General features: G+C 41.5%; 1 protein-coding gene across 1 annotated transcript in view; it reads left to right on the top strand.

Annotated features, from left to right (window-relative positions):
* The window catches only part of CWF19L2 (CWF19 like cell cycle control factor 2), a 177674-nt gene that overhangs the window by 145979 nt on the left and 7636 nt on the right, over window positions 1–24059 (top strand). Inside the window, exons 14-16 of the mRNA XM_065411158.1 lie at window positions 2668–2784; window positions 13681–13836; window positions 15426–15506. Of these exons, the coding sequence (XP_065267230.1) occupies window positions 2668–2784; window positions 13681–13836; window positions 15426–15506 (354 nt within the window). The remainder of the gene's footprint in view (window positions 1–2667; window positions 2785–13680; window positions 13837–15425; window positions 15507–24059) is intronic.

The following is a 24059-nucleotide window of genomic DNA, read 5'->3' on the forward strand; positions in this document are numbered from 1 at the left end:
CCACATGACCTAGTAGTGTTACAGATACGTCCCAGGACACCTCTCAGGAGGGAGAGATTAGTATCTTCAAAGTCTTATTGTTTCTTCCTAGTGGCCCATCAAGGTTGATGGCCTGTTGTCATGTCGGTGTTTGCCAAGTACACACCCAGTTGTAATTGTTACATAGTCAATATTCCTAACTTTAGATTCAGAAATGATACATGCATACAAATTGGATTAATCACATTCAGTAAATTATAACCTTTCCAATGATACCTTACAAGACCCATCTTGCATAAAATGTCTGTTATGCCATATCCATATCATAAACGTATTTCCATAAAGAATATGGGGTGTAACATCACATTACACAATGTATTAATAGAAATAAAAAAATCCATACCTTGATGACTGAACTGTTGTCTAAATTACAACCCCCTCATCAAAATAAAAAGTTCTCCCCCTGTACCTTCAAACCTAGGGGGGGGAAACCTAAGAGGGTAGCTAAGCTTTGCTGATCTGCAGCTTAGACAAACTATGCAAATAGATTGGATTTAAGATGGCAGCAACCACAAGCCATGAATTTTAGTCTGTACTTGAATTTCCTTCATCAAAAATTCAAATCAGTATCTTCATATTTCAAGCCACAAGGGAAATGGAACAAATGCAAAGAGCAGAAGGCAAGTAGGGAATGTGGACAGTTGTTTGGGCAAACATAACTGTGAATTCCCTTGCTTGTGTGTGTAGTTTCTAAAGTGTAACTTCACATTTATTATCCAAGCTTTCCATTTTTAGTATTTTCTGAGAATTATATAAATAAATGCTCTTTCCCCCCTCTTAAGTAACTGATAAATGTTTACAACCTTAAGGCCAGAGTAACACAGCCTTTTTTTAAAAACCTTGCAATAAGTATCTAGATGTTTGGAAATCTCTGTTTCTGAGAGATTTTACATGGGGTTTCAAATTCAGAAATACTTCATGCAATAGAGTTAGGAGATACCCACATATTTTCAGAGTAGGACTATTTGATATGCTGAAATCAATATGCTGAAATCAAATTCTGCCTTCCCATTCATGTATGTGAGGGCAGGATAGGCTAGCCCAGTGTTTAAGTCTATGACGTAATAAAATTGCATTTACAATTGTAATGAAATCAAGAATAAAATTGAATCTGATCATTCAATCATTGCTTATAAAGTAAATAGAGACTATTTATTTATTTATTTGGGTTTAAACACATACCCCCTCCCAAATTTGTATACAACCTCCATCCACTCATTGTAAATGTTTTAATTTAGGTGAAACCCATTTTCCAACCCATATAGTTGACAGAGCCATTTCAAACATGCTATGAAATCTGCATTCACATGTTCAGTGGATTGGTAGTGAGAGCTTCCTGATCCTGACTAACAGATGGAACCTGTCTCCATCTTCCCTTGCAAATTCTGTGTGTCATGTTAAGGATGTCCTGCCTTCCAGACCTGGCATTAGGCCTGATTTCTCCTTGGGCAAAACATGTTGATTCCTACCTCCTTCTGCCCAAATTCCATCAATTATCCGTGGGCCTGTCCTATCCAGGCTCCCTTTATTTCATAGAATTGTGGGATTAAATCCCCAAGCCCCATACTCTCCTTTGAAACCTGGCACAAATAATAATCAAATGCTAATGATATTACATTATTTAAGGAGCTGTACTTCAGCTCAAGTTGTATTCTGAGTGTCTGCTTGTTTCTGTTGATATTTATAAATCTTACAAAATTACAAAATATTTTTGACCCATTAAATCTGAAACACTTTTAATATAGACTTTGCTTTTTACCATTCCCCCCCAAATTCCTCATGCTTTATTTTTAATTATTTTTACTTGATTTAAAATTAATAATAATAAATGAAAAAAGTAAAAATAATCTCTTCTTTTTTTATGAGAGTTTGCAACCATAGTAGACTGAACAGCATGACTTTTATTATATTTGGGATAATACTTAGGCCTGGTCTATACTGGGGCGGAGAGGGGCTCGACCTAAGATACGCAACTTCAGCTATGAGAATAGCGTAGCTGAAGTCGACATATCTTAGGTCGACTTACCTCGCGTCCTCACGGCGCGGGGTCAACTGCTGCCACTCCCCCATCGACTCCGCCTCTCGCCGCGGTGGAGTACAGGAGTCGACGGCAGAGTGATCGGGGATCGATTTATCGTGTCTACACTAGCCACGATAAATCGATCCCCGATAGATCGATCACTACCCTCTGATCCGGTGGGTAGTGTAGACGTACCCTTAGTAGAAATGCTGATACCACATTGTCTTGATACTACTAGTATTGTTTTAGCAAAGTAAATATGATATGCAAAGGGCCCAGTCTAAGTTACTTAGCACCCTCCTCTCCTATTGATGATTTTGGTGTTGTGGTGGCTCAGGGCTTTTCAGGATCTGGCCCAAAAGAAGCTAAGAAGCTCAGTCACAATGTTCATCAGCTTAACTGACTTGCCAGAAGCCTACTGTTTGTTTAATTTAAATCGGCTTAAATATGATTTTCTTGCTTTAAACATTGTTGGAAGAGGACAACTGCCTTTATTAGATTAAATTTTAGTAAAATCCTGTGTTCATCTTTAGCTGGATTAAAATGTTTTTTGACATTGGAAAGAAATGAGTATTTTTGTGATTGGGAGTGAAAATGTTTTTGTCTAGGTATACTTATCCTTGCCGAACTATCAGTCCCTTACTGAAGGCCACTGCGTGATAGCCCCTTTGCAGCACTACACTGCTGCAACACTTCTGGATGAAGACATCTGGGAAGAAATCCAGGTCAGCAAAGCACTGCTACTTATTACAGCTGTGAAGATAGCTCATTTTCTAGCCACTTTGTAATAATTTGATTAATATATTAATATACGTATTGTAAGTGACTTGCTTCCGATCCATAGCCCTTGGGGGCTTTTGAGGTTGTCTGGGTTTTCTCTGCTTTCCATTCTAAGGTTTGAGCTGGTTCTGGCTGTGGACAGAACTATCTCACTTCAGGGACACCCCTCCCCCGCCCCCATGGAATTCCATCCTAGCTAAATACACCAGAGTTTGCTAGTTGTCCTCCAGATATAATGTAAGGGATAACATTTTCAAAAGCATCAAAGTGATTTAAGCAGTTAAGTCTCAATGAAAGTCAGTGAGACCTAAGTGCTTCTGAAAATTTTACTCATGGTCTTTCTGTTTGAGTTAATTAATCTGTTTGATCTTTTTGTCCTCCCTCTTTCACATGATCTCTTGAGTTATTTTTACTTTGCCCTTCTTTCGGCTTCTGCTTTATTGTTCATTGGGCTCAGTTTTACATTAGTTGCCCTTTTAAACCTTTGAATAACACTCACATACTGGTACAAGGATGAGCTGTACACAATTTTTTTTAAAAATGTGCACCATCAGATTTCATGTTAGCAGTTTTTGTGACCAAAATATCTTATCTCAATATTACTTGAATAGGTGCCTAGTTATGATATATATTGTAATATATGGTTGTGCCAGTTTTTCAGATTCTTCTATTCACTGCTGGCTTTTATGGATAAATTGGGCATTAATTGTGTCAAGAGCTGGAAAGCCAAGTGGTTCACCAGTTTGCCAATCCTGGTTAACAGGATTTCACATTCAGTGTGTTTCTCATTATCTTATTCCTTTGATCTAGCTTGTTGTAGGCCTAGTTTCTGATATCTCTTCAAAACATTATACATATTTACAGTCCTGATGAATCTTGTCCAGGAAGTTTTTCAGTCAAAGGCTCCTGCCCAGCAAATATGGGAAAGATCAAGACTTCAGAAGAGAGTGACTGAACTAGTCATTTCTTCACTCTGACTTCAATGGTCAAAAGTGCCAAAAAAGGAAAATATAATATTTTTCAATGTTCCCTCTAATTTTTTACATCCGTGTGCAAAATGAATTTTGTTATGTGCATCAATATGGAGGTGATGTGTGGCGGGGGTGGAGCTGAGGGGTTCAGAGTGTGGGAGGGGGCTTAGGGCTGGGGCAGAAGGTTAGGGTGCAGGGGGTGACGGCTCTGACTGGGGGTGTGGACTCTGGGGTGGGGCCAGGGATGAGGGGTTTGGGGTGCGGGAGGGGGCTCAGGTCTGGGGCAGAGGGTTGGGGTGCGGGGGTGTGGGAGGAGTCTCCGGCAGGGGGGGTGGCGGGCTCTGGGGTGGGTCTGGGGATGAGGGGTTTGGGGTGCAGGCTGCCCTGTGTCTGTGGCAGGGAGAGAGGACTCACCCCAACCCTCTCTTGCTGCCACCGCCTGGGGCCGGGGGAGAGGCGCCTCTCCCCACCGCGGCAGCCCCAGGGCCGGGGGAGAGCGCCTCACCGTGGCAGCTGCGGAACCAGGGCCGGGGGAGAGGCACATCTCCCTGGCCGTGGCAGCTCCGGGGCTGGGACTGGGGAAGAGGCAACTCTCCCTGCTGGGGCAGCTCCAGGGCAGGGGACAGGCTCCTCTCCCCACCGCAGCCCTGCATGCCCCCTACCTCTCTCCTCTCCAGTTCAGGCCCTTGTGGCTGCGCAGATGCATGGCCCTTGATAGCCTGCTGCCCAGCCGCGCTCTTGCTTTTTCTATGTTAAAGATCTTTGAAGCCAAGGGTCAAAGCAGACATGACCAAATGTAGAAAGAGATTTTATGAAATGTAATGACGTAGCGCAAAGGCCATCCACTAAGAAATCCATAGCAAACAGCCTTGGAACCTTAACATGCAACTTGTCTTGTAGGAGATTTGCTTCAATTCAGGGCAACTTCCATTCAATGGCATGGGTATCCTGTAAAACTGATATCCCATACCTGAATGACAGGTGGAATTTTAAGGCCCAAGAACTAAAGGACAAAAGACTCTGAGGAAAAAAGTGACTCAAAGCTGTAGGAGTGTGACAGGTGTATTTTTCATCTGTTTTTCAACATAGTAGCAAATCATCTAATGAAAGCCCACTGGAAGTAGGCACAGCAGAGGCGGTTGCCATTTATTGTATATTGTTTGTATTATCATAGCACCCAAATGTCCTAATCAGGATGGGATTCTGTTATACGGTAACTCCTCACTTCATGTCCTAGTTATGTTCTTGAAAAAATACTACTTTAAGCAAAACGATGTTAAGTGAATCCAATTTCCCCATAAGAATTAATGTAAATAGGGTTCCTGGGAAAAAAATTTCGACAGACAAAAGACATTATAGACATATACAGTATATGTTTTAAATAATTTCAAACAAACAATTTAATACTGTATTCACCAATGATGATTGTGAAGCTTGGTTGAGGCAGGGTCGTCACCGGGTCGGGGCGCAGGGGCTTGCCTCACTCCGCCCGCCCACTGTTCCAGGGGGAGCGGGGTCAGGGCACGGGGGCTTGCCTCACTCTGCCCGCCCACCGTTCCAGCCAGGGAGCAGGCAAGCCCCCGCGTCCCCACCCCACTCCTCGGCAGGAGTGCTGAGCGGGGTGAGCCAAACAACGTTATAAGGGAACATTGCAGGACTTTAAAGGAGTATGTTCTCTAATAGACCAGCGACCTAATAATGAAACAACGTTAACTGGGACGACGTTAATTGAGGAGTTACTGTACTACGTGTTGTAGAAATCACACAGGCTTCTTGCTCCAAAGACCTTAAAATGTCATTTGAAAAAAAAGTGCCGCAAGTATCAAATAAGAGACAGAAAAGACAACGTGGGACCAAGACTAACAGTTTTAAAAAAAAAATCAGTTACATTCCTAGATTCCAAAGCCAGAAGGGACCATTGTGATCACCTAGTTTGACCTTCTGCATAACACAGGCCATAGAACTTCAGAATAATTCCTAGAGCACATCTCTTTTTAAAAAAAATCATCCAATCTTGATTTAAAAATTGTCAGTGATGGAGAATGCACCACCACCCGTGGTAAATTCCAGTGGTTGACTACTCTCCCTGTTAAAAATATGTGCCTTATTTACTTCCAGTCTGAATTTGTCTAGCTTCAACTTTCAGTTATTCTCTCATGTTCTATGTTTCTATTTACGTAAGGTTCTGCAGGCAGTCACTGTGTCCACTTCTGAGTCTTCCCTCCTGCTGAACACACTGGTCTTGTTTAACAAATAATAATGGCATTCAAAACTGCCAGTGCCCTATCCCTGCATGCTGTAACTCAGATGAATTACTAGATTATGCAAACTATTCTGGATGTGAATGAATTGACTGTGCAAACAACCCTGTAAGAGACATAGAAAGGTATTCTGGGGATATGTGATTGTGCAGAAAATTAGTCCTTGACATATAGAATTCCCTGATTTGTGTATGCAGTCACAGTAATTGGACATTCAGATTAGGAATGCAGTTACATGTGATACAATTAGAGGGAGGTAAATGTCAGATCTGCAATACCTTAGTGAGTATGAACAAAAAGCAATAGTTGGTTTTTAAAAAAAATAATCACATATTGGCAAAGAAAAAATAGCTTAAGAATGGAATTGGACAGATTTGACATAATTCAACCATAGTGTCATCTATTAAATTGGACTCTTGCTAAACAGGGAAGGAAAGGAAAGAAATCTTGCTGCATATAGTGTAAATTCCTTGAAAGATTAAATCTCAAATAGGAAGTAAAATCAACGTGGCAAAGGGGGGGGAAAAGAAAAATAGAGCAAAAGTTTAAATACTGTAAAACACAGTAACTCAGCTAACAGTAACTATTACTCTGTGTGTGTGTGTGTGTGTGTGTGTGTGTGTGTGTGTATATATATAGTGTGTGTGTGTGTGCTGCAGTGTAATAGCTAAATAAAAGCTTGTGTATTTTCAGGAAATAGTGACAAGTCAGGAACCAAAGATAGAAAAATAAGTAGGATTTTCTTTCTTTAGTCCAGCGGTTCTCAACCAGAGGGTCCACCAAAATAAACCAGAGAGCAGGGCTGCCATTAGACTCACAGGGGCCCAGGGCAGAAAGTTGAATCCCAAGCCCTGCTGCCCGGGGCTGAAGCCAAAGCCTGAGCAACTTAGCTTCACAGGGCACCCTGTGGCATGGGGCCCTAGGCAATTGCCCTGCTTGCTACCCCCTAACTTCAGGCCTGGCTTTTAATCTATTTCATATGCAAAAAAACCAACAACAGTTTTTGTGGCACAGGTGGGCTATGGAATTTTTATAGCATGTTGGGGGAGCCTCAGAAAGAAAAAGGTTGAGAACCCCTGCTTTAGTCTACAAATCAACATCTGGGAATGCATTGGAGCAGTGTGAAAATAACACTTGTAATGGGTATAAAAAGGTTAGAGGCTCTTAGGGCTGGTCTACATTGGGGGGGGATCGATCTAAGATACACAACTTCAGCTTCGCTATTCGCGTAGCTGAAGTCGAAGTATCTTAGTTCAACTTACCTGGCCATCCTCACGGCGGCAAGTCGACCGCCGCGGCTCCCCCGTCGACTCCGCTTACTCCTCCTGCCGAGGTGGAGTACGGGCGTCAATTCGGGGATCGATTTATCGCGTCTAGACGAGACGCGATAAATCGATCCCCAATAGATCAATTACTACCCACCAATCCGGTGGGTAGTGTAGACGTGGCCTTAAACTTGGCAGTTCATCAGATCTAGATAACTTACATATTTAAAAAAACGCCTAAATGACTAGGGGATGGGAAATGGAGAAGCTTTGTTAAACATTTTCACATGTTCGGAAGAAAGTTTGTGAGAGCAAAAAATGGCTTAAAAAAACTTTTTTGGAAGAAAAAAATAGAGACATTTAGTTTATCAGCTATGGAAGGAGTGTGATTCCCTTCATGCCAATAGTTATGGAATAATCCTGCTATTGGAAATAGGGTACATGCTGAGAAATTGAATAGTTTAGGAATGATCTCTGGAACAGCTGGTGAATACATCTTGATTAAAGATAGATGAGAGGAGGATGTTTATGAGAATGATGAGAGAGAATAAATGGACATTATATATTTTAGACTTTTAGGGCTTCTCTACATGGGGAAGTTACTGTGTGCTAAGGGTGTGAATTTACAGCACATTAATTACTCTGTACTAGCTCTTTATGGGGACACTTAACTGTGTGTTAACAGTGTTTTTCTGCACCTTAGCTTAATACGTTTTAAAGTGACTAAGGTAAACAGCCCGAGGGCACTTTTACTGTGAACTAAGAGTGTCCACTGGGGAGTTAAATACTGTAAAACAAAATACATTAAAATCAGAGGTGGATTTACAGTGAAACATAGGGTGCCCTGGCATGGGGCCCCCCAATGACAGAGGACCCCAGGGCCGGGCAGCTGTGGGGGCAGAAGCTTGGTCCTGCCGGCTCCTGCTGCAGGCTCCGCACCCACCAGCAGCCAAGCTCCCTCCTCCCCCGAGCATGCTGTGTTCCTGCACCTCCCCACCCCTCCCAGCGCTGCCCCCACCACTGAACAGCTGTTTGCCGACGCTCCGCACGCTCCAGGAGGGAGGGGGAAGAGCGGGGCCACACCGCGCTTGGGGGAGGAGACGGAGAAGAGGCAGGGGTGGGGCCTTGGGGAAGGGGGTGGAATCAGGGCAGGGCGGAGCAAAGGCACCCCCACAACCCCAGCCCCCTGCCCTGACTCCTGCACCCCCCCCCACATCCCCACCTGCACCCCTCGCACCAAACAGGAGCTACCCCAGGTAAGAGCTCCACACCCCAACCCCCTGCTCCAGCCCTGAGCCCCCTCCCACGCCCTAACTCCTGGCCAGACCCTGCACCCCAGCCTGCTCCTGCACCCTAACTTCCTCCCAGACCCTGCACTCCCAGCCCTGAGCCCCCTCCCGCACCCTAAGTCCTGGCCAGACCCCACATCCCAATGTTTTTTTACATTTTTTTTTTTTAATAAAGCGCTCTTATCCCAAGCGCTTTACAATAGTTAGCTAACGGTACAAACAGTATTTGGAAAGATCATTAAGTGGTCCACCGAGACCCTCAAGTAGTCTGTGGAAAAACAAGTTAGACTACAAAAACAATCAAGGTACTTCACTTTATTTTCATTTACTTTCTATTACTTATAGGAGGAGGATGAAGAAAAAAAGAATGAAAAACGGGGGTGGGGGGGAGATAAGAGAGAATGTTCTTTTTCTTGGCTGGGTCCCAAAGAGGGGCCCCAAAAATGAAGCTGAGCACAGGGCCCCACTAACTCTAAATCTGCCACCGATTAAAATACATTCTTCCAGAGTGACGCTGCAGTTATGCCTTTCACCCACCAGCCTGAAATGCTGACAAACCTCAGACTCGCAGAGGGGGAGAGAGAGGTTCTAACACTGGGGGTCGTGACCCCTAAGGGAGTCGTAAGGTTATTACGTGGGGGGTCGCGAGCTATCAGCCTCCACCCCCAAACCCCGCTTCGCTTCCAGCATTTATAATAGTGTTAAATATTTAAAAAAGTGTTTTTAATTTATAAGGGGGGTCGCACTCATAGGTTTGCTGTGTGAAAGGGGTCACCAATACAAAAGTTTGAGAGCCACTGAGCTATGGGGAAGGTGCATCTCAGGATTTTTTTGTTTTCAAAGATGTGTAACTCGTGAGTGTTTTTTAAGATTAAAGTGACTGTAGTTAGGAAATTCCTTTGCTAAGCCTGTGTTCCTTGCTTACCTGCCATGTTGTCCCTGAAGGGGTTAAACCAGAGTTCAGGGTGCCCTTAGCCTAGTGGAGCTCTGAGAGATCATGTGAAAGCAACTAGGGGGCTTGGGAGGTCTCAGACACTGGTTTCAGGGTCTAGGGCAGCGGTTGGGTCGCGACCCCGTTTGAATGGGGTCGCCAGGGCTGGCTTAGATTTGTGTTACAGCAGAGGAAACAAAGGCTACCTATGCTACATGCTACACAGTGATTAGCCGTGGAGTTCTGTAGTAGTTAGAACTATTGTTGCTATTTTATTTTTTGTCTTAACATTAGGATGATTACAGTGAAAGCAAGTGTGTCAAGTTTGCAGATGCTACTGAATTGGGTCTGTTATAAAGGCATCTTCAGTTCAGTGAGTGGATAATACAGAATAGCAAAAGAGAGAGCATTTGTTATACATAAAAGTGGTGTACAACACTAGGAATGAGCAATTACTGCAAAAGCATTCCAAAATTTTTATTCAAGTGACCCACTGGAGTGACACTTCTAGCATTCACAGCTATTTGTTTTTCATGACCATCCATACAAGTGACTTTTTTGCATATCAGTTTGTAGCCCAATGGAGGAACTCTCCAGATGCTCACTGGCCTGGGGCTGAATGGGAGCAGAGTCATCTTAATTACCACATACACACACTCTATACAGACTCAGTAATTCTGGGACTGCATAGCAGTATTTTCCCATCTGGGGCCCAGAGAAAGTGTAGAGAGAGTTTAAAAGTGGGCATTCCCTGCTACCAAATTTAAACCTCTGAGCCAAACCTGGCTGTCCTTACTCTGTCAAAACTCCTGTGGAAATAAAATGATAAGCAGGTTTTAAATCTGCTTCTGAATTCTACATCTGATAGGATTAGTGTCCTAACATTAAAAAGTGCAGTGCTGATAGAATATGTATTGTACCTCTATATTTGTTATATATTATACTGCCTGGTTTTGAGAGCAGAAAATACTGCATCTGTGACTATAATTTAATGATGGGTAAACTTCAAAAGGATTGTTCTAGGTAAGAATCCTAAAGGTTTGGATTCTTAAACCAGATCTCAGCTAAACTAGCCAGTCCCATTTGGAAATGTTGTCAGGAAATATTGAGAGAGAAGGCTTCTTGTACTTCCTTTTTATGGATGGGACAATAATACCACGAGAATGACCTTTCTTGCTGTTTAGACACCTCTGATCTCATCGAGAACCACAGGGTGTAGAATTGTGCATAAATGTGGGGGAAAGGGTCAACTTTTAAAATATATTAAAATGGTGGGGGGGGGGGGGCGGTGTCCAGTTTGAAAGATGGAACAAAAAAATCTTTCTTTATCCCAACCAGTGTGGTCACCTCTCACTGTAAATTGTGGAATGTTCAATGATAGAGAGGGTTAAAATGTTCGGGATAATATAAGAATCAAACCCAGAGGGGCTTTGGAGCTCGATCCAACTCCAGTTAAATTCAGTGCAAAGATTCCCATTGACTACAATAAGAGTAAGATCAAGCAGACCCTTACTTCACAACTGAGCAAACTTTTCTGACCCAAAGGCAATATTTTACTCTGCTATTGTTTGGGGGAAAACATAAAAATAAAATAAACTGGCCGGACACTTTGATTATATTTTAAATATTTATAAATAATTTATTGATGTTCATACTGCTCTGCAAGTTGCATCTTTTGGCTAATTATCATTGCTGGGTAGTTTTTCTTATGATGGCCTTCTATTTAATTTGTCACATGTCCAGCTGCCAAAGCAATGTGTGTGTAAAAATCATTTAAATAATATAAAAGTGTGTAAACCTTTGCTTATACTATGGTAATTTATTAAAATGCTCTGCATCTGAGCATATGCTGTGCTCTGTTGTATGCTGTTGTGAACTGTTTTTGACTGTCTTGAGTTACATGGTGTTTTTTACGCCTTTCAGAATTTGAATAAACAGAGTGTACTAAGTATACTAAGAGTATACTAAGAAATGGTAGGCTGGCTGTTACTCAATATAAACTGTATCTGAAGATCTTTTGAGCTTTTGGAATGTTTAGTATTAGTGTTTAGTATTGTTGGATGGTAGTGGTAAGACGGTAGTATCACACCTGGTTTTTGGTTTAATGCTCCCCTAAATTCCCGGGGAGGAATGTGGCATTAATGCAAGTGCAGAGGGAGCAATGTGGTAGCAGTGAAGGTGGCGTTTTCTAAGGCATCAACTGTTAAATTAAATTTTACTCAGAAACTTGGCATGACGTAACAAAAAGCAGTGATTATTGTGTAATTCTTGGAGTTATTGGCCAGGGAAGGGAAGATATTGATATTTATTTTAAATGCCATTGCCACTTGGGCACCCTCACGCCAATATTCTTATTTTGCAACACCTGGCCTGCCTCAGTAGCCTTGTCACAGCAGCTACAAGGAAGTTGTGCCTTTATAGAGAATTAGGGATGAGTTGGGAAGCAAAGGGAGGGGGAAGTTTCACATGGCCTTTATTCAAATATCTTCCAAATAATTTTACAGTCGTCTGTCATCAACTAGAGGAAAAACATAACTGAGAGGAAGAATCCAATCACCTACTGGTGATACTCAGCCTGACATCAAAATTCTAGGGCTAGTTAATGATGAAAAGGCTGAGTTTGAAAATATTATGAAAGTCTCCTTTTCATGCTTACAGTTTATTCTGCTCCTTTCTACATGTAACCCTGTAGTTTGACAGATTTGGGCAGAAACTTATTGTGATTTGTAGTGTGCTAGTTGTGTATTTTGAAAGGATGAGGCATCAGATTTTTGATGGAAAACATTAAGCTACTTCTGTTTCATTTTTAGTTTTCATTTTTCTGCTTTTGGTTAAAAAAAAAAAAAAAAGAGGAGGAATTAGGCCATTCTGCAGTTTCACACTCTAAGGCTAGGTCCACACTACCCGCCTGATTCGGCGGGTAGAGATCGATCTTCTGGGATCGATTTATCGCGTCTCATCTGGACGCGATAAATCAATCCCAGAAGCGCTCCCCCGTCGACTGCGGAACTCCTGCTCGCCGAGAGGAGGAAGCGCTGTCGACGGGGGAGCTTGCCTGCGCCACGTGGACCCACAGTAAGTAAACTTAGTTCGATCTAGGAAACGTCGACTTCAGCTATGCTATTCTCGTAGCTGAAGTTGTGTTTCCTAGATCAATCCCCCGCCCCAGTGTGGACCAAGCCTAAGGAACTCTTTTGTCCCAGGTCTTGGTAGTAAATGTAATATGGAGAAAGGGGTAAGCTAGAGACTCTATTTGACTCCCTTCCACACACAAAAAAACTCTACTGCAAGCAACTGTGTGGATAAGACGAATGAAGGAAAGTATTTGTCTATTCCAGAGCAAGCATTAAAAAGTATCTGGATCAGTTAAGAGTATCTTATGTGACTAGATCTGAACAGTAAAATGCTTTGTCACTGGACTGAGGAGAGAAAGTTTCACTCGCTGTTGTACTGTCTTAAAAAAGAAGTGAGTTTGTCACCCACGCTCTAGCTGTTGTATGCAGTTGCGATGGTATACAGGAGCTGTAAAAGCCCTGCAGTGGGCCGTGGAATAACTTCCTTGGCATCGGCGTTGAGCCACTTTAAACAGCCCTACACAGGCCCCCTTCAAGCCCCAGTGCAGGGGACATGCCAATGGCAGGCCTGTAGCACATAATGAAAGATAATTCCCACCCACCCTCCCAATTTAGTACTAGTTTACTAGGCAAATGGATTTCTGTCCCTGACGTTGCTAGCTAAGAGTATTGAATAGTGATCCCCAGCTTTTATGGAGTGATTTTCATCCATAGATCCCAAAGCGCTTTTCCAAGGAGACAAATATCATTATTCCTATTTTACAGATGGGGAAGCTGATGCATAGAGAGATGAAATGACTCGTCCATGGTTACCCTGCAGACCAATGGCCAAGCTGGAAAGAGAACTGAGGTCTCCTGAGTCCCAGTCTAGTGCTCTGTATATTTGATCATGTGGTAGTCTCAGTCCTTTGAGTCATTCTGGCTGTTCATTCCTGGGGTTAGATTTTCCATACCATGCATCGGTGGTGTTCTTAGTGAAAGACTCGAGCTTTTAATTCCATAGTTTGGGGGGCTTTAAACATTTCCATTTATAATCTTTTTCTCTTACAGATGTTCAGAAAGGCCTTGGTAAAGATGTTTGAAGCTAAAGAATTGGATTGTGTCTTCCTAGAGACAAACATGAGTATAAAGAAACGATATCATATGGTATATGAATGCATTCCCCTCCCAAAAGAATTGGGGGATATGGCTCCCATCTACTTTAAGGTATTTAAAAAGTGGTTAACCTTCAGTCAGTTCAGTGGCTTTCCCATATTACTTTTATTTCTGATTTCTTGAGTACAGCTGTTGAAAAACACATCTTTTTTGCCTATCAAGGTATAACCCTTGGTGTTAGACTAGCTGGGTCCTATTAACCCCACTTCAGGAACTATAGCGGGGTTTGAACCTCTCTTCAGACAGGTGAGCCAGTGGAAGAGCTGTTCTTCTCTGTGCAGGGTTCTAATATCTGACACTCTTAGATTCCACAAGAAGCTGAATTCCTTGCAGGGCTATACGGGTTTGCAATATCATTAATTCCTGCAGGAGAAACTCAAAACCCAGAATTTGGGTCTTAGCAGGTAAGTAAAAGAGGAAAGGATTTTCAAACATTTTAACATGTGGGAATTTATACCATTTAGATGTATCTATGTATTCTATTAGGGCCAAACCCTATGCTCAGCACCCAGACTGAGGAAGTGGACTCAGCACTAGAGAGGTCATCTGGGCAGGTGTGGAAGGAACACTACTTCTCCATGTCACACTGCAGAGTGCCAGCAAAGCTGCTCCATGTCTGCTGCTGCAGTTCAGAGGCTGCCTTAGCCTCCGCACTGCCTGCGTCCCAGCTGTGTGGGGAGCAATAGGCAGTGAATGTGCATAGGAGCAGCTCCAGTGCCTGGCTGTGCTCTCTTCTTCCCCCCTACCAGAGGGGGCGGTCCCCATGGGCTCGTCAAGAGTCTACTTCCCATAGCAATAAACAGCATATGGGGCCCTCTGTGCCTGCAGACATGGATAGTGACTTGCTTCTTGAGGTTTTTTTAGTTCCCCTGGAATGAAATCACATTTTTTGTTTTGTTTCCAACAATGTGTAACAGTCAATCTGACTAATGCAGACACAGTAACTTGGTTTCACCACATGTGAAATTTTCCACCTGTTTGGTTTCATTAAATATCAAACTAGATGCTATCAAACCTTTCTTTCCCTTTAAACACTAAAAGGAAAGTAATGCACAAGATCTAATACAGAGCTATTTGAACATAACTTTCATTATCTTTCAAGTGTTTCCACTATTAAAATACGTGGCAACTGACATTTAAACTGTAGGTGCAGTAGATTCCATTTCCATACTATGAGGGCAGACACGTAGCATTATAAGTCTTTGAATGCCAGTAGGCTTCTAAGTTGGATTCTACTGCAGAAAAGAACAGTAAAATTTAATGAACTCATCAGTGGCTTTTAGTGAGCATGGTGATAGGAATGTGTGACCTGTGACCTTTTTATTCTCTATTAAATTGAAAGTTCTTGTTAAAGATCATTTGTTAGGCAAAAGTTAGGTTGTGGTTATAAAACTAAAGAAGTAAAAAAAAAAACAGAATTAAATGAAAATGTGAACATTACCCACTATTTCTATAAAATATTTACATTCTGAAAATTGCAGAAATGTTGCCAAAAATAAAGCTAATTCCTTAGCAGAGAAATTATTGGTATTCACATTGCATAGTATACCTCAAAATTTACTTTATTACATTAAAAAGTTACACTTCGTGCTTTGCTGTGTGAGGGGCTGTTTTCACATTTAGATACAATGCTTTTACAGAAAGCTATACTGGAATCTGATGAAGAGTGGTCCATGAACAAGAAGTTGATTGATCTTTCTTCAAAAGATGTCAGGAAGTCTGTAAGTACTGAAGCTCATTTAACATGAAATATTTGTATGATCAGTCAACCTCTAAATCATTGTGTATCTCAGAGAGAGAGAGAGAGAGACTAATTAGGTGAGAGGACCAAGTCCCATGGAATAAACACAGATGATGAAGACATGGTGGGTATTAGGAGCCTGATCCAACCTCCATTTAAGTCAATGAAAAGATTACCATTGATTCCAGTAGGCATTGGATTGGACTCAAAGTACTGGCTGAGATCAAATTGCTGGCTGCAGGCAATTTCCAGCACCGTATCCTTGTAAACAATTTAAAAAATTGAGGGGAGATCCTAAGGCAGGTGGTTACTGGGCTAGAAAAAGTGTGGTATAATTTTTGTGTGTGCCCAGTATGGACTACTATCCTATTAAAGTACATATTGTGGAGATTTCAGGTATAAATATCAACCCTATTTTTAAAAGGAGAGAAAAATATTGTATCTATCTGTACAGCATTATACTGAAACACATCTTCATATCGGGTAGTTATTAAAGGAACAACGCCAGGTTTTTTAGGTTTAAAAACTGGCCTACCTTGACAGTGGTCTCCTGATGAAGTTACCTTTTAGAAATCCATGAACTGAGCCTGGGCTGCACCAGGCAATTTTGGCACACATGCACACACATATATGATGTTAAAAACACATAGGATCTATTGTGTGTTACTATGTAATGGTATGTTGCATGTCTTCTTAAGATATATATAGTTTCCGCAGCAGCAATCAGTTTGTGCGGGGTGGAAAAAGATGGAATCAGAAGATGAGACCTTCAACATTAGACCACTTTTGAGGCAGGTCAGTTTTTAGACTAACAACCTTGAAGATGTCCCTTTAAATGAGGAAAGTGTATCTAAGCATGAAATGTTACACAGTTGAGTAATTTTAACATTTTCATTTCTGTCAGTTCACTGCAGGGCGTGAGCCTCCTTAGATCTTCTATCTTTCCAGAGCTTTCTGTACCCATTCTTAGTTTCATAAAGTATTCTGTCTGCTTCATTAGTTACCTTGTCTATTCCTGACAAAACACCTATCTCTCCACTACTATTTTCTTTAATGCAGTTGTCTCTTCTCTTGTTAAAAGCCATTCATATTCTTTATTGTCCTGTTGTTATTTTTTCTGTGTTGTGCTGATACCATGGATTTTGTATAGTCTCATTAAGCCATGGTATTTTAGTTCATCATATCCATTGATTTGGCTTTTTATTTCGTAATCCATCTCTTAGCATTACCAGCTCCATATTTTTTAGAATGGGTCACAACACAGTGATCTTATTGAGGATCTTTATTTTTTGAGGCATCATATTGCAGGAAGGTTGCCACAGATTGTAGATTTTTTTTTTTTTTTTTTTGCAGTGGTTGATTGTTTCCATCTTTCTGACTGCCATTCAGGCTCCTTATCTTGATTCTCTTCCCTTTTATTATATCTAAGCGACCCACCATGTATTATACATTAGTTAGATAGAGCCAAAGGTGTGCATGGTGTTTTACACAACGCAACTGACAAAGCTTACAATCTAAAACAGATCTTGCAACGGTAGATTAATTCTTTACTTTATCCCATCTGTGTTTATTCAGCAGATATGTCTAACAGCATATTTATTTTGCTCAGCCTGATTTAAAAACACTATCAACTATAGACCATGCATAACATGTCTTTAAAGGGCAGTACACTGTATACCTAGGGTGAAATCCTGGCCCTGTTGAAGTCAATGGCAAAACACCCCTAAAGTTTATCAAGTCCTTTAGAGCCTAGTTTCTAGAAAATTGTTTTTAATAAACTGGGATTTTAGCTGTGATGATTTGCTTCTTCTATCTCCCCATTACATTTTCCTTTTTCTTGATGTCTTGTATAAGAGAATATACATGTTCAATTTGTCAGGAATAAATTTTAAGATTTTTTTTTGTCATCCTGATCATGCTCTTTTGCCATTAGATTAAAGTCCTTATGGTTGATTGTGTCTATATAGTGCTAGATTATAGTTATTTATCTTTTCCAGTAGTTAATGGTATATTATGAAGAATGGTAATGACAAAAATCAGCTTGCTTTATTGAAAGACACTATTGTAATGAATTAATGCAGTCTCACTTTTGAGCAGGAGATTGATAATGGGTAGACAGAACCAAATGCAGTAGTCTAAGCACTGCACTGTCTCCCGGTTCTGTGACATCTCTACCTGTGCAGCCCAGAATTGGTGGTTGTTGGTGGGTCTTATGCTACCAGATTGCACTGGATGTTCATATGTAACTCCTTATTGACCATAATATATTTCCACGGGTTTCAGATGCTGTTTAACAATCCTTTCTTCTTTCTTCCTAGCTACTCTTCATAATTGAGTATAATAATAGAGCTGTATAATTTCCACTATATTGTAAAATGATTCTCTATGCTTTGAAACACTTTTTGTCAGTGTCTTATATAGTTTTATTCCTTTGTTTGGAAAGCTTATGCTCAAATAATTTTGTTAGTCTCTAAGGTGCCACAAGTACTCCTGTTCTTTTTGCGGATACAGACTAACGCGGCTGCTACTCTGAAACCTGTCCTTTGTTTGGGTGGTTTATCAGTGCTGCATAACCATGAATGAATCTCTACCTATAGATTGGACTCCTGTTCTTTTTAAAATCTTCCACATTTCCATATCCCACTTCCTTTCTTAAACTAAACATGCCCCAAGATAAACTAATCCTCTTTCCTTTTTATACCCTCTTCTCTACCTATCCCTCTTCAACCCCTTCCTCAAAACCCACTTATTCTGATTACAGTGGTGTAGTCGTGTTGGTCCCAGGATATTAGAGACACAAGGTGGGTGAGGTAATATCTTTTATTGGACCAACTTCTGTCAGTGAGAGAGGTAAGCTTTTGAGCTTACACAGAGCTCTTCATCAGGTCTGGGAAAGGTACTGAGAGTGTCACAGCTAAATACAAGGTAGAACAGATTGTTTAGCATAAGTAGTACACCTCTACCTCGATATAACGCTGTCCTCGGGAGCCAAAAAATCTTACCGCGTTATAGGTGAAACCGCGTTATATTGAACTTGCTTTGATCTACCGGAGTGCACAGCCCCGCCCCCCTGGAGCAGCGCTTTACCACGTTATATCCGAATTCGTGTTATATCGGGTCGCGTTATACTGAGGTAGCGGTGTAGTTATTCTAAGAGACCATTCGAGGTGAAGGGCCCACTAACACCTATGCAAACATAGGGCAAAAGCCCCCCCTTTTTACAGATTGTTGTAGTGACCCAGAAATCTAGTATCTTTATTAAGACCATGATTTTTACTGTCTAGCAAAGTTATGAATTTAAGCTTCCAGGCGTGTATTTTGAAGGTGTTATACAGGCTTCCTTTGAGGAAGGACTGAGAGGTCTGATACAGAGTGATCATTTTGTAAAAATTGTTCATCCTTATCATGAAACATTTACAATCCATATTCGATGGGGACCACATCCTGAAAGAAATCTTTCCCAAGCCCCCTCTTCTGGCATTCAAACCCCTCAACCTCGCCAGGCTCATCAGAAGCAAGCTCCCCAGAGACCAGGACCCACCAACTCAAAGCTGCACCAGACCCTACCAGAACAACAGATCCAAAATCTGCAGGAATATCTCCATTGCTACTATGATCAATACCCCCACCCCCAACACACCTTTCAAGATCCATGGATCCTACACATGCCTATCACAGCATGTGGTATATCTCATCCAGTGCACTAAATTCCCCACTAACAACTTTGTGGGCGCAACCAGACAATCACTAAGCTCTCAAATGAACTCACATAGAAAAATGATAAGACAAAAATACCATATCACCTGTGGGTAAATGTTTTTCACAAAGTGATCAGTCCATATCTGACCCCTCAGTCATCGTTCTCAAAGGAAACCTGAGTATGTTTCCCAGACTTGACGAAGATCTCTGTACAAACTCAAAAGTTTGTCTCTCTCACCAACAGAGGTTGAGTCAGTAAAAGCTATTACCTCACCCACCTTTTCTCTCTAATATCCTGGGACCAACACGGCTACAACATTCTTAGAGTATGTGTTAACTACTTACTCTAAACCAGGGGTAGGCAACCTTCAGCACGCAAGCTGATTTTCAGGGGTACTCACACTGCCTGGGTCCTGGCCACCGGTCAGAGGGGCTCTGCATTTTAATTTAATTTTAAATGAAGCTTCTTAAACATTTTAAAAACCTTACTTACTTTACATACAACAATAGTTTAGTTATATATTATAGACTTATAGAAAGAGACCTTCTAAAAATGTTAAAATGTAATACTAGCACGCAAAACCTTAAATCAGAGTGAATAAATGAAGACTCGGCACACCTCTTCTAAAAGGTTGCCGACCCCTGCTCTAAACAATCCATTCCACCTTGTATTTAGCTGTGACACTCTCAGTACCTTTTCCAGACCTGAAGAGCACTATGTAGCTCAAAAGCTTTCTCTTTCATCAGCAGAAGTTGGTCCAATAAAAGCTATTCCTTCCCTCACGTTGTCTCTCCTTTATTTTGATTAGTATTTTTTACCACTAGTCTCTATGGCTCTTTGCTCCTACCCTGGTGCTATACTATATAAACAAGCAAACAAGAAATATAAAAAAATTTTATGGAGTCTGCTTTTTTGGTACAACAGTGTTCACCCATCAGTTGTATACCTTTCCCATTGCTCACTGTCCTTTTTCTGGCTTCATGCCTATTCCTCCGCCTTTACTTGTGTTATCTCTCTAAGCTAGGGTCAGATGCTAACTAATTTTAATGCAAATGTAGAGGGAAATTAGGTCTTCTCCCAGTCCCCTTGGCATGACCACATCAGGTGTGGGTCCTGTGTGGAGAACAGAAGCTGCTCTGTGGATGTTCCCATTAGGGAGCAAATGTATGGGTGTTGTGAATAGTAAGTGTATGGAGCCTTGGCTACCCCCACCTACATGATGGCCAGAGGATATGGCTGGGTATGTGAGAACAGCCCCCTTCCCAAGGGCTGCATTATTTTACTTCCTCCTCCCTCTTCCCTGAGCCAGAAGGGAGCACAGGAGGAATTGTGATTGAGAGAGACTACTTCTGGGTAGAACAGCTTACACACCAACTCTCTTCATAGATTTTAAGGCTATTATGGTCAGCTAATCTGACCTCGTACATAGAATCAGAGAAGGGTAGGGCTGGAAGGGACCTTGAGAGGTCATCAAGTCCAGTCCCCTGTACTGAGGAAGGACCAAGTAAACCTAGACCATCCCTGACAGGTGTTTGTCCATCCTATTCTTAAAAACCTCCAGTGGTGGGTGTGACGGGTTCCGGTTACAAGGGGACTGTCACCTGACGTGCTGGAATTACCTCTGAGCCCGTTTTTCCTGCCAGCTTGGGACTCCAGAATCCTGCCTTATTGAGCCAGACACGCTAGCCTGCTGCAATACAGACCCAGGTCTGGTCCACGCCTCCAAAGCTGCAGACTTTAACCAAAAACTGTTGAGCGGGTCACCTATTTCCAGCACCCAGACACCCAGTCCCCAATGGGATCCAAACCCAAATTAAATCCGTTTTACTCTTTCTAAAGCTTATACAGGATAAACTCATAAATTGTCTGCCCTCTATAACACTGATAGAGAGAGATGCACAGCTGTTTGCTCCCCTAGGTATTAATCACTTACTCTGGGTTAATTAATAAACAAAAGTGATTTTATTAAGTATAAAAAGTAGGATTTAAATGGTTTCAAGTAGTAACAGACAGACCAGTGTAAGTCACCAAACAAAATAAAGCAAAAACACGCAAGTCTAAGCCTAATACATTAAGAAACTGAATGCAGGTAAATCTCACCCTCAGAGATGTTCCAATAAGCTTCTTTCACAGACTAGACTCCTTCCTAGTCTGGGCCCAATCCTTTCCCCTGGTACAGTCATTGTTAGTTCCAGCAGGCATCTTAGGTGAAAAGCAGGGGCTTTCTCATTACTGGGACCCCCCTTTGTTCTCTTCCACCCCCTTTTATAGCTGTGGCACAAGGCGGGAATCTTTTGTCTTTCTGGATCCCCACCCCTCCTTCTAAATGGAAAAGCACCAGCTTTAAGATGGATTCCACCATTCTTCCTGGGCTGGCTTACGCGAACACAGGAAGGCTTGCAAGTAAACAAAGCCATTTACAACCAATTGTCCTAGTCAACGGGAGCCATCAAGATTCTAAACCATCATCAATGGCCCACACTTTGCATAATTACTGTAGTACCTCAGAGCTATACTTTATATTTCTAGCTTCAGGTACAGGAATGATACATACATACAAATAGGATGAACACACTCAGTAGATTATAAGCTTTGTAATGATACCTTGCAAGAGACTTTTGCATAAAGCATATTCCAGTTACATTATATTCACTCATTAGCATATTTCCATAAAACATATGGAGTGCAATGTCACAATTCCACGACCTCCTTTAGAAGCATTTCCACAGTTAAACTACCCTTAGAGTTGCAAAGTTTTTCCTAATATCTAACGTAAATTTCCCTTGCTGAAGTTTAAGCCTATTCGTTTTTGTCCTGACTTTAGTAGACATGGAGAACAACTGATCATCATCCTCTTTATAACATCCCTTAACATATTCAAAGACAGTTATTAGGTTCCCTCTCAGTCCTCTTTTCTCAAGACTAAACATGCCTAGTTTTTTTAACCGTTCGTCATAGGTCAGTTTAAACCTTTTATAGTTTTTGTTGCTCTCCTCTGGTCTCTCTCCAATTTGTCCACATCTTTCCTAAAGTGTGGTGACCAGAATTGGACACACTACTCCATCTGATGCCTCATTAATGCTGAGTAAAGCAGGACAACTCCCTCCTGTGCCTGACATTCAACATTCTTGTTAACTCCAGAGTAATATTAGCCTTTTTTGCAACTCATTCAATTTGTGATCCACTGTCACCTCCAGATCTCATCAGTACTACTGTCTAGCCAGTTATTCCCCATTTTGTAGTTGTGCATTTAATTTTTCCTTCTTAAGTGAAGTACTTGGCACATGTCTTTATTAAATTTTCATCTTGTTCAATTTAGACCACTTCTCCATTTTGGCAAGGTTGTTTTGAATTTTAGTCCCATCCTCCAAAGTGTTTGCAGACCCTCCAAACCTGGTGTCATTCACAGATTTTATAAGCATGCTCTCCACTCCACGATCCAAGTAATCAAAGTACTGCATAGTACCAGACCCAGGACAGACTGCTGTGGGACCTCACTAGATAAGCCCTCTCAGTTTGACAGTGAACCATTGATAACTACTCTTTGAGTGTGGTCTTTCAACCAGTTGTGCACCCACTTTATACTAATTTCATCTAGACCAAATTTCCCTAGTTTGCTTATGAGAATGTCATGTGGGACTGTGTCAAAAGCCTTACCAAAATCAAAATATATCACATCTGCTGCTGCTTCCATATCCAGTAGGCCAGTAACCCTGTCAAAGAAGGCAATTAGGTTGGTTTGGCATGATTTGTTCTTGATAAATCCCTGCTGCCTATTCCTTATAACCGTATTATCCTCTAGGTGCTTACAGATTTATTGTTTAATCAGTTGTTTATATAACACAAGCCATATACTTTCACCTAGTAATTACTGTGCCAAACCAGTGACATTGAGAACAATTTTTATAGTGGGGGTGCTGAAAGCCATTGAACAAAACTGTCAACCGTGTATATGATGGACACCAAGCCAGAGGGGGCTGCCTCACCCCCAGCACCCCTAGTTCCAGCACCCCTGTGCCAAACCCATAATTTCCCTGACTCAGGGCTGAGCCTGGGGACACAATCTAGCCCTTCGCTTGAAAGCTCTTTGAGTCAGGAACCTTGTACTTTTTTTTGGTAAAGCATCATGCATGCCAATGACACACTATGAATCATAACTTAATGTAATTTCACCTTTAATGTTCTGGTTTTATTATCCTAGACACCAGAAAGTACAACCAGTATAGACTCATGGAAACCAACCACTTTTTGCATTTAATTTTCCCAATTCAAGTAAATCTAAATAAATGTTTCCATTTCTAATTTCTCATAGCCTACAGTACTAACTCCCTGTATAGCTCTAGTTACAGGTTGTTTAGATCATTTCTTTAGGCAGGTATCGAAACCCAGGATTTTTCGAATTCTCTACTCCAACATCCCAAAATCAGTGCCGTAGCAGGTAGGTTCTAAAGCTCTAGGTACAAGGACCTACTTTTCATTTTTGATATTGTAGTGCAGAGCATACTGCTTTGTTCTGGTCAACCACTTTTGTTCTATTGTGTATCACAGTAGGCCTTATGGTATCACGTGGGAGTTACTGTGCCTACATCTGCATGTCAAAAGAGCTATATTATTCCTAGAAACACTGATCTCCCTGACAGGGCAGGTCTCAAGAGGTCATTATAGTAGTTTATGCTGTCTCCACCCACTGTTTTAGGTTTTTAGCCGTGGAAGCACCCTGATCTTTTATGTATTGATTACTTGTAATGAGGTATTGAGGGCTCATTAAAAAAAGATATATATTTTCTTTTAAGTAAAGATGACAAGTTCCAAGAATATGATGAAACAAAAGAT

The sequence above is a fragment of the Emys orbicularis genome, chromosome 1 (genome assembly GCF_028017835.1).
Source record: "Emys orbicularis isolate rEmyOrb1 chromosome 1, rEmyOrb1.hap1, whole genome shotgun sequence".
Classification (NCBI taxonomy): domain Eukaryota; kingdom Metazoa; phylum Chordata; order Testudines; family Emydidae; genus Emys; species Emys orbicularis.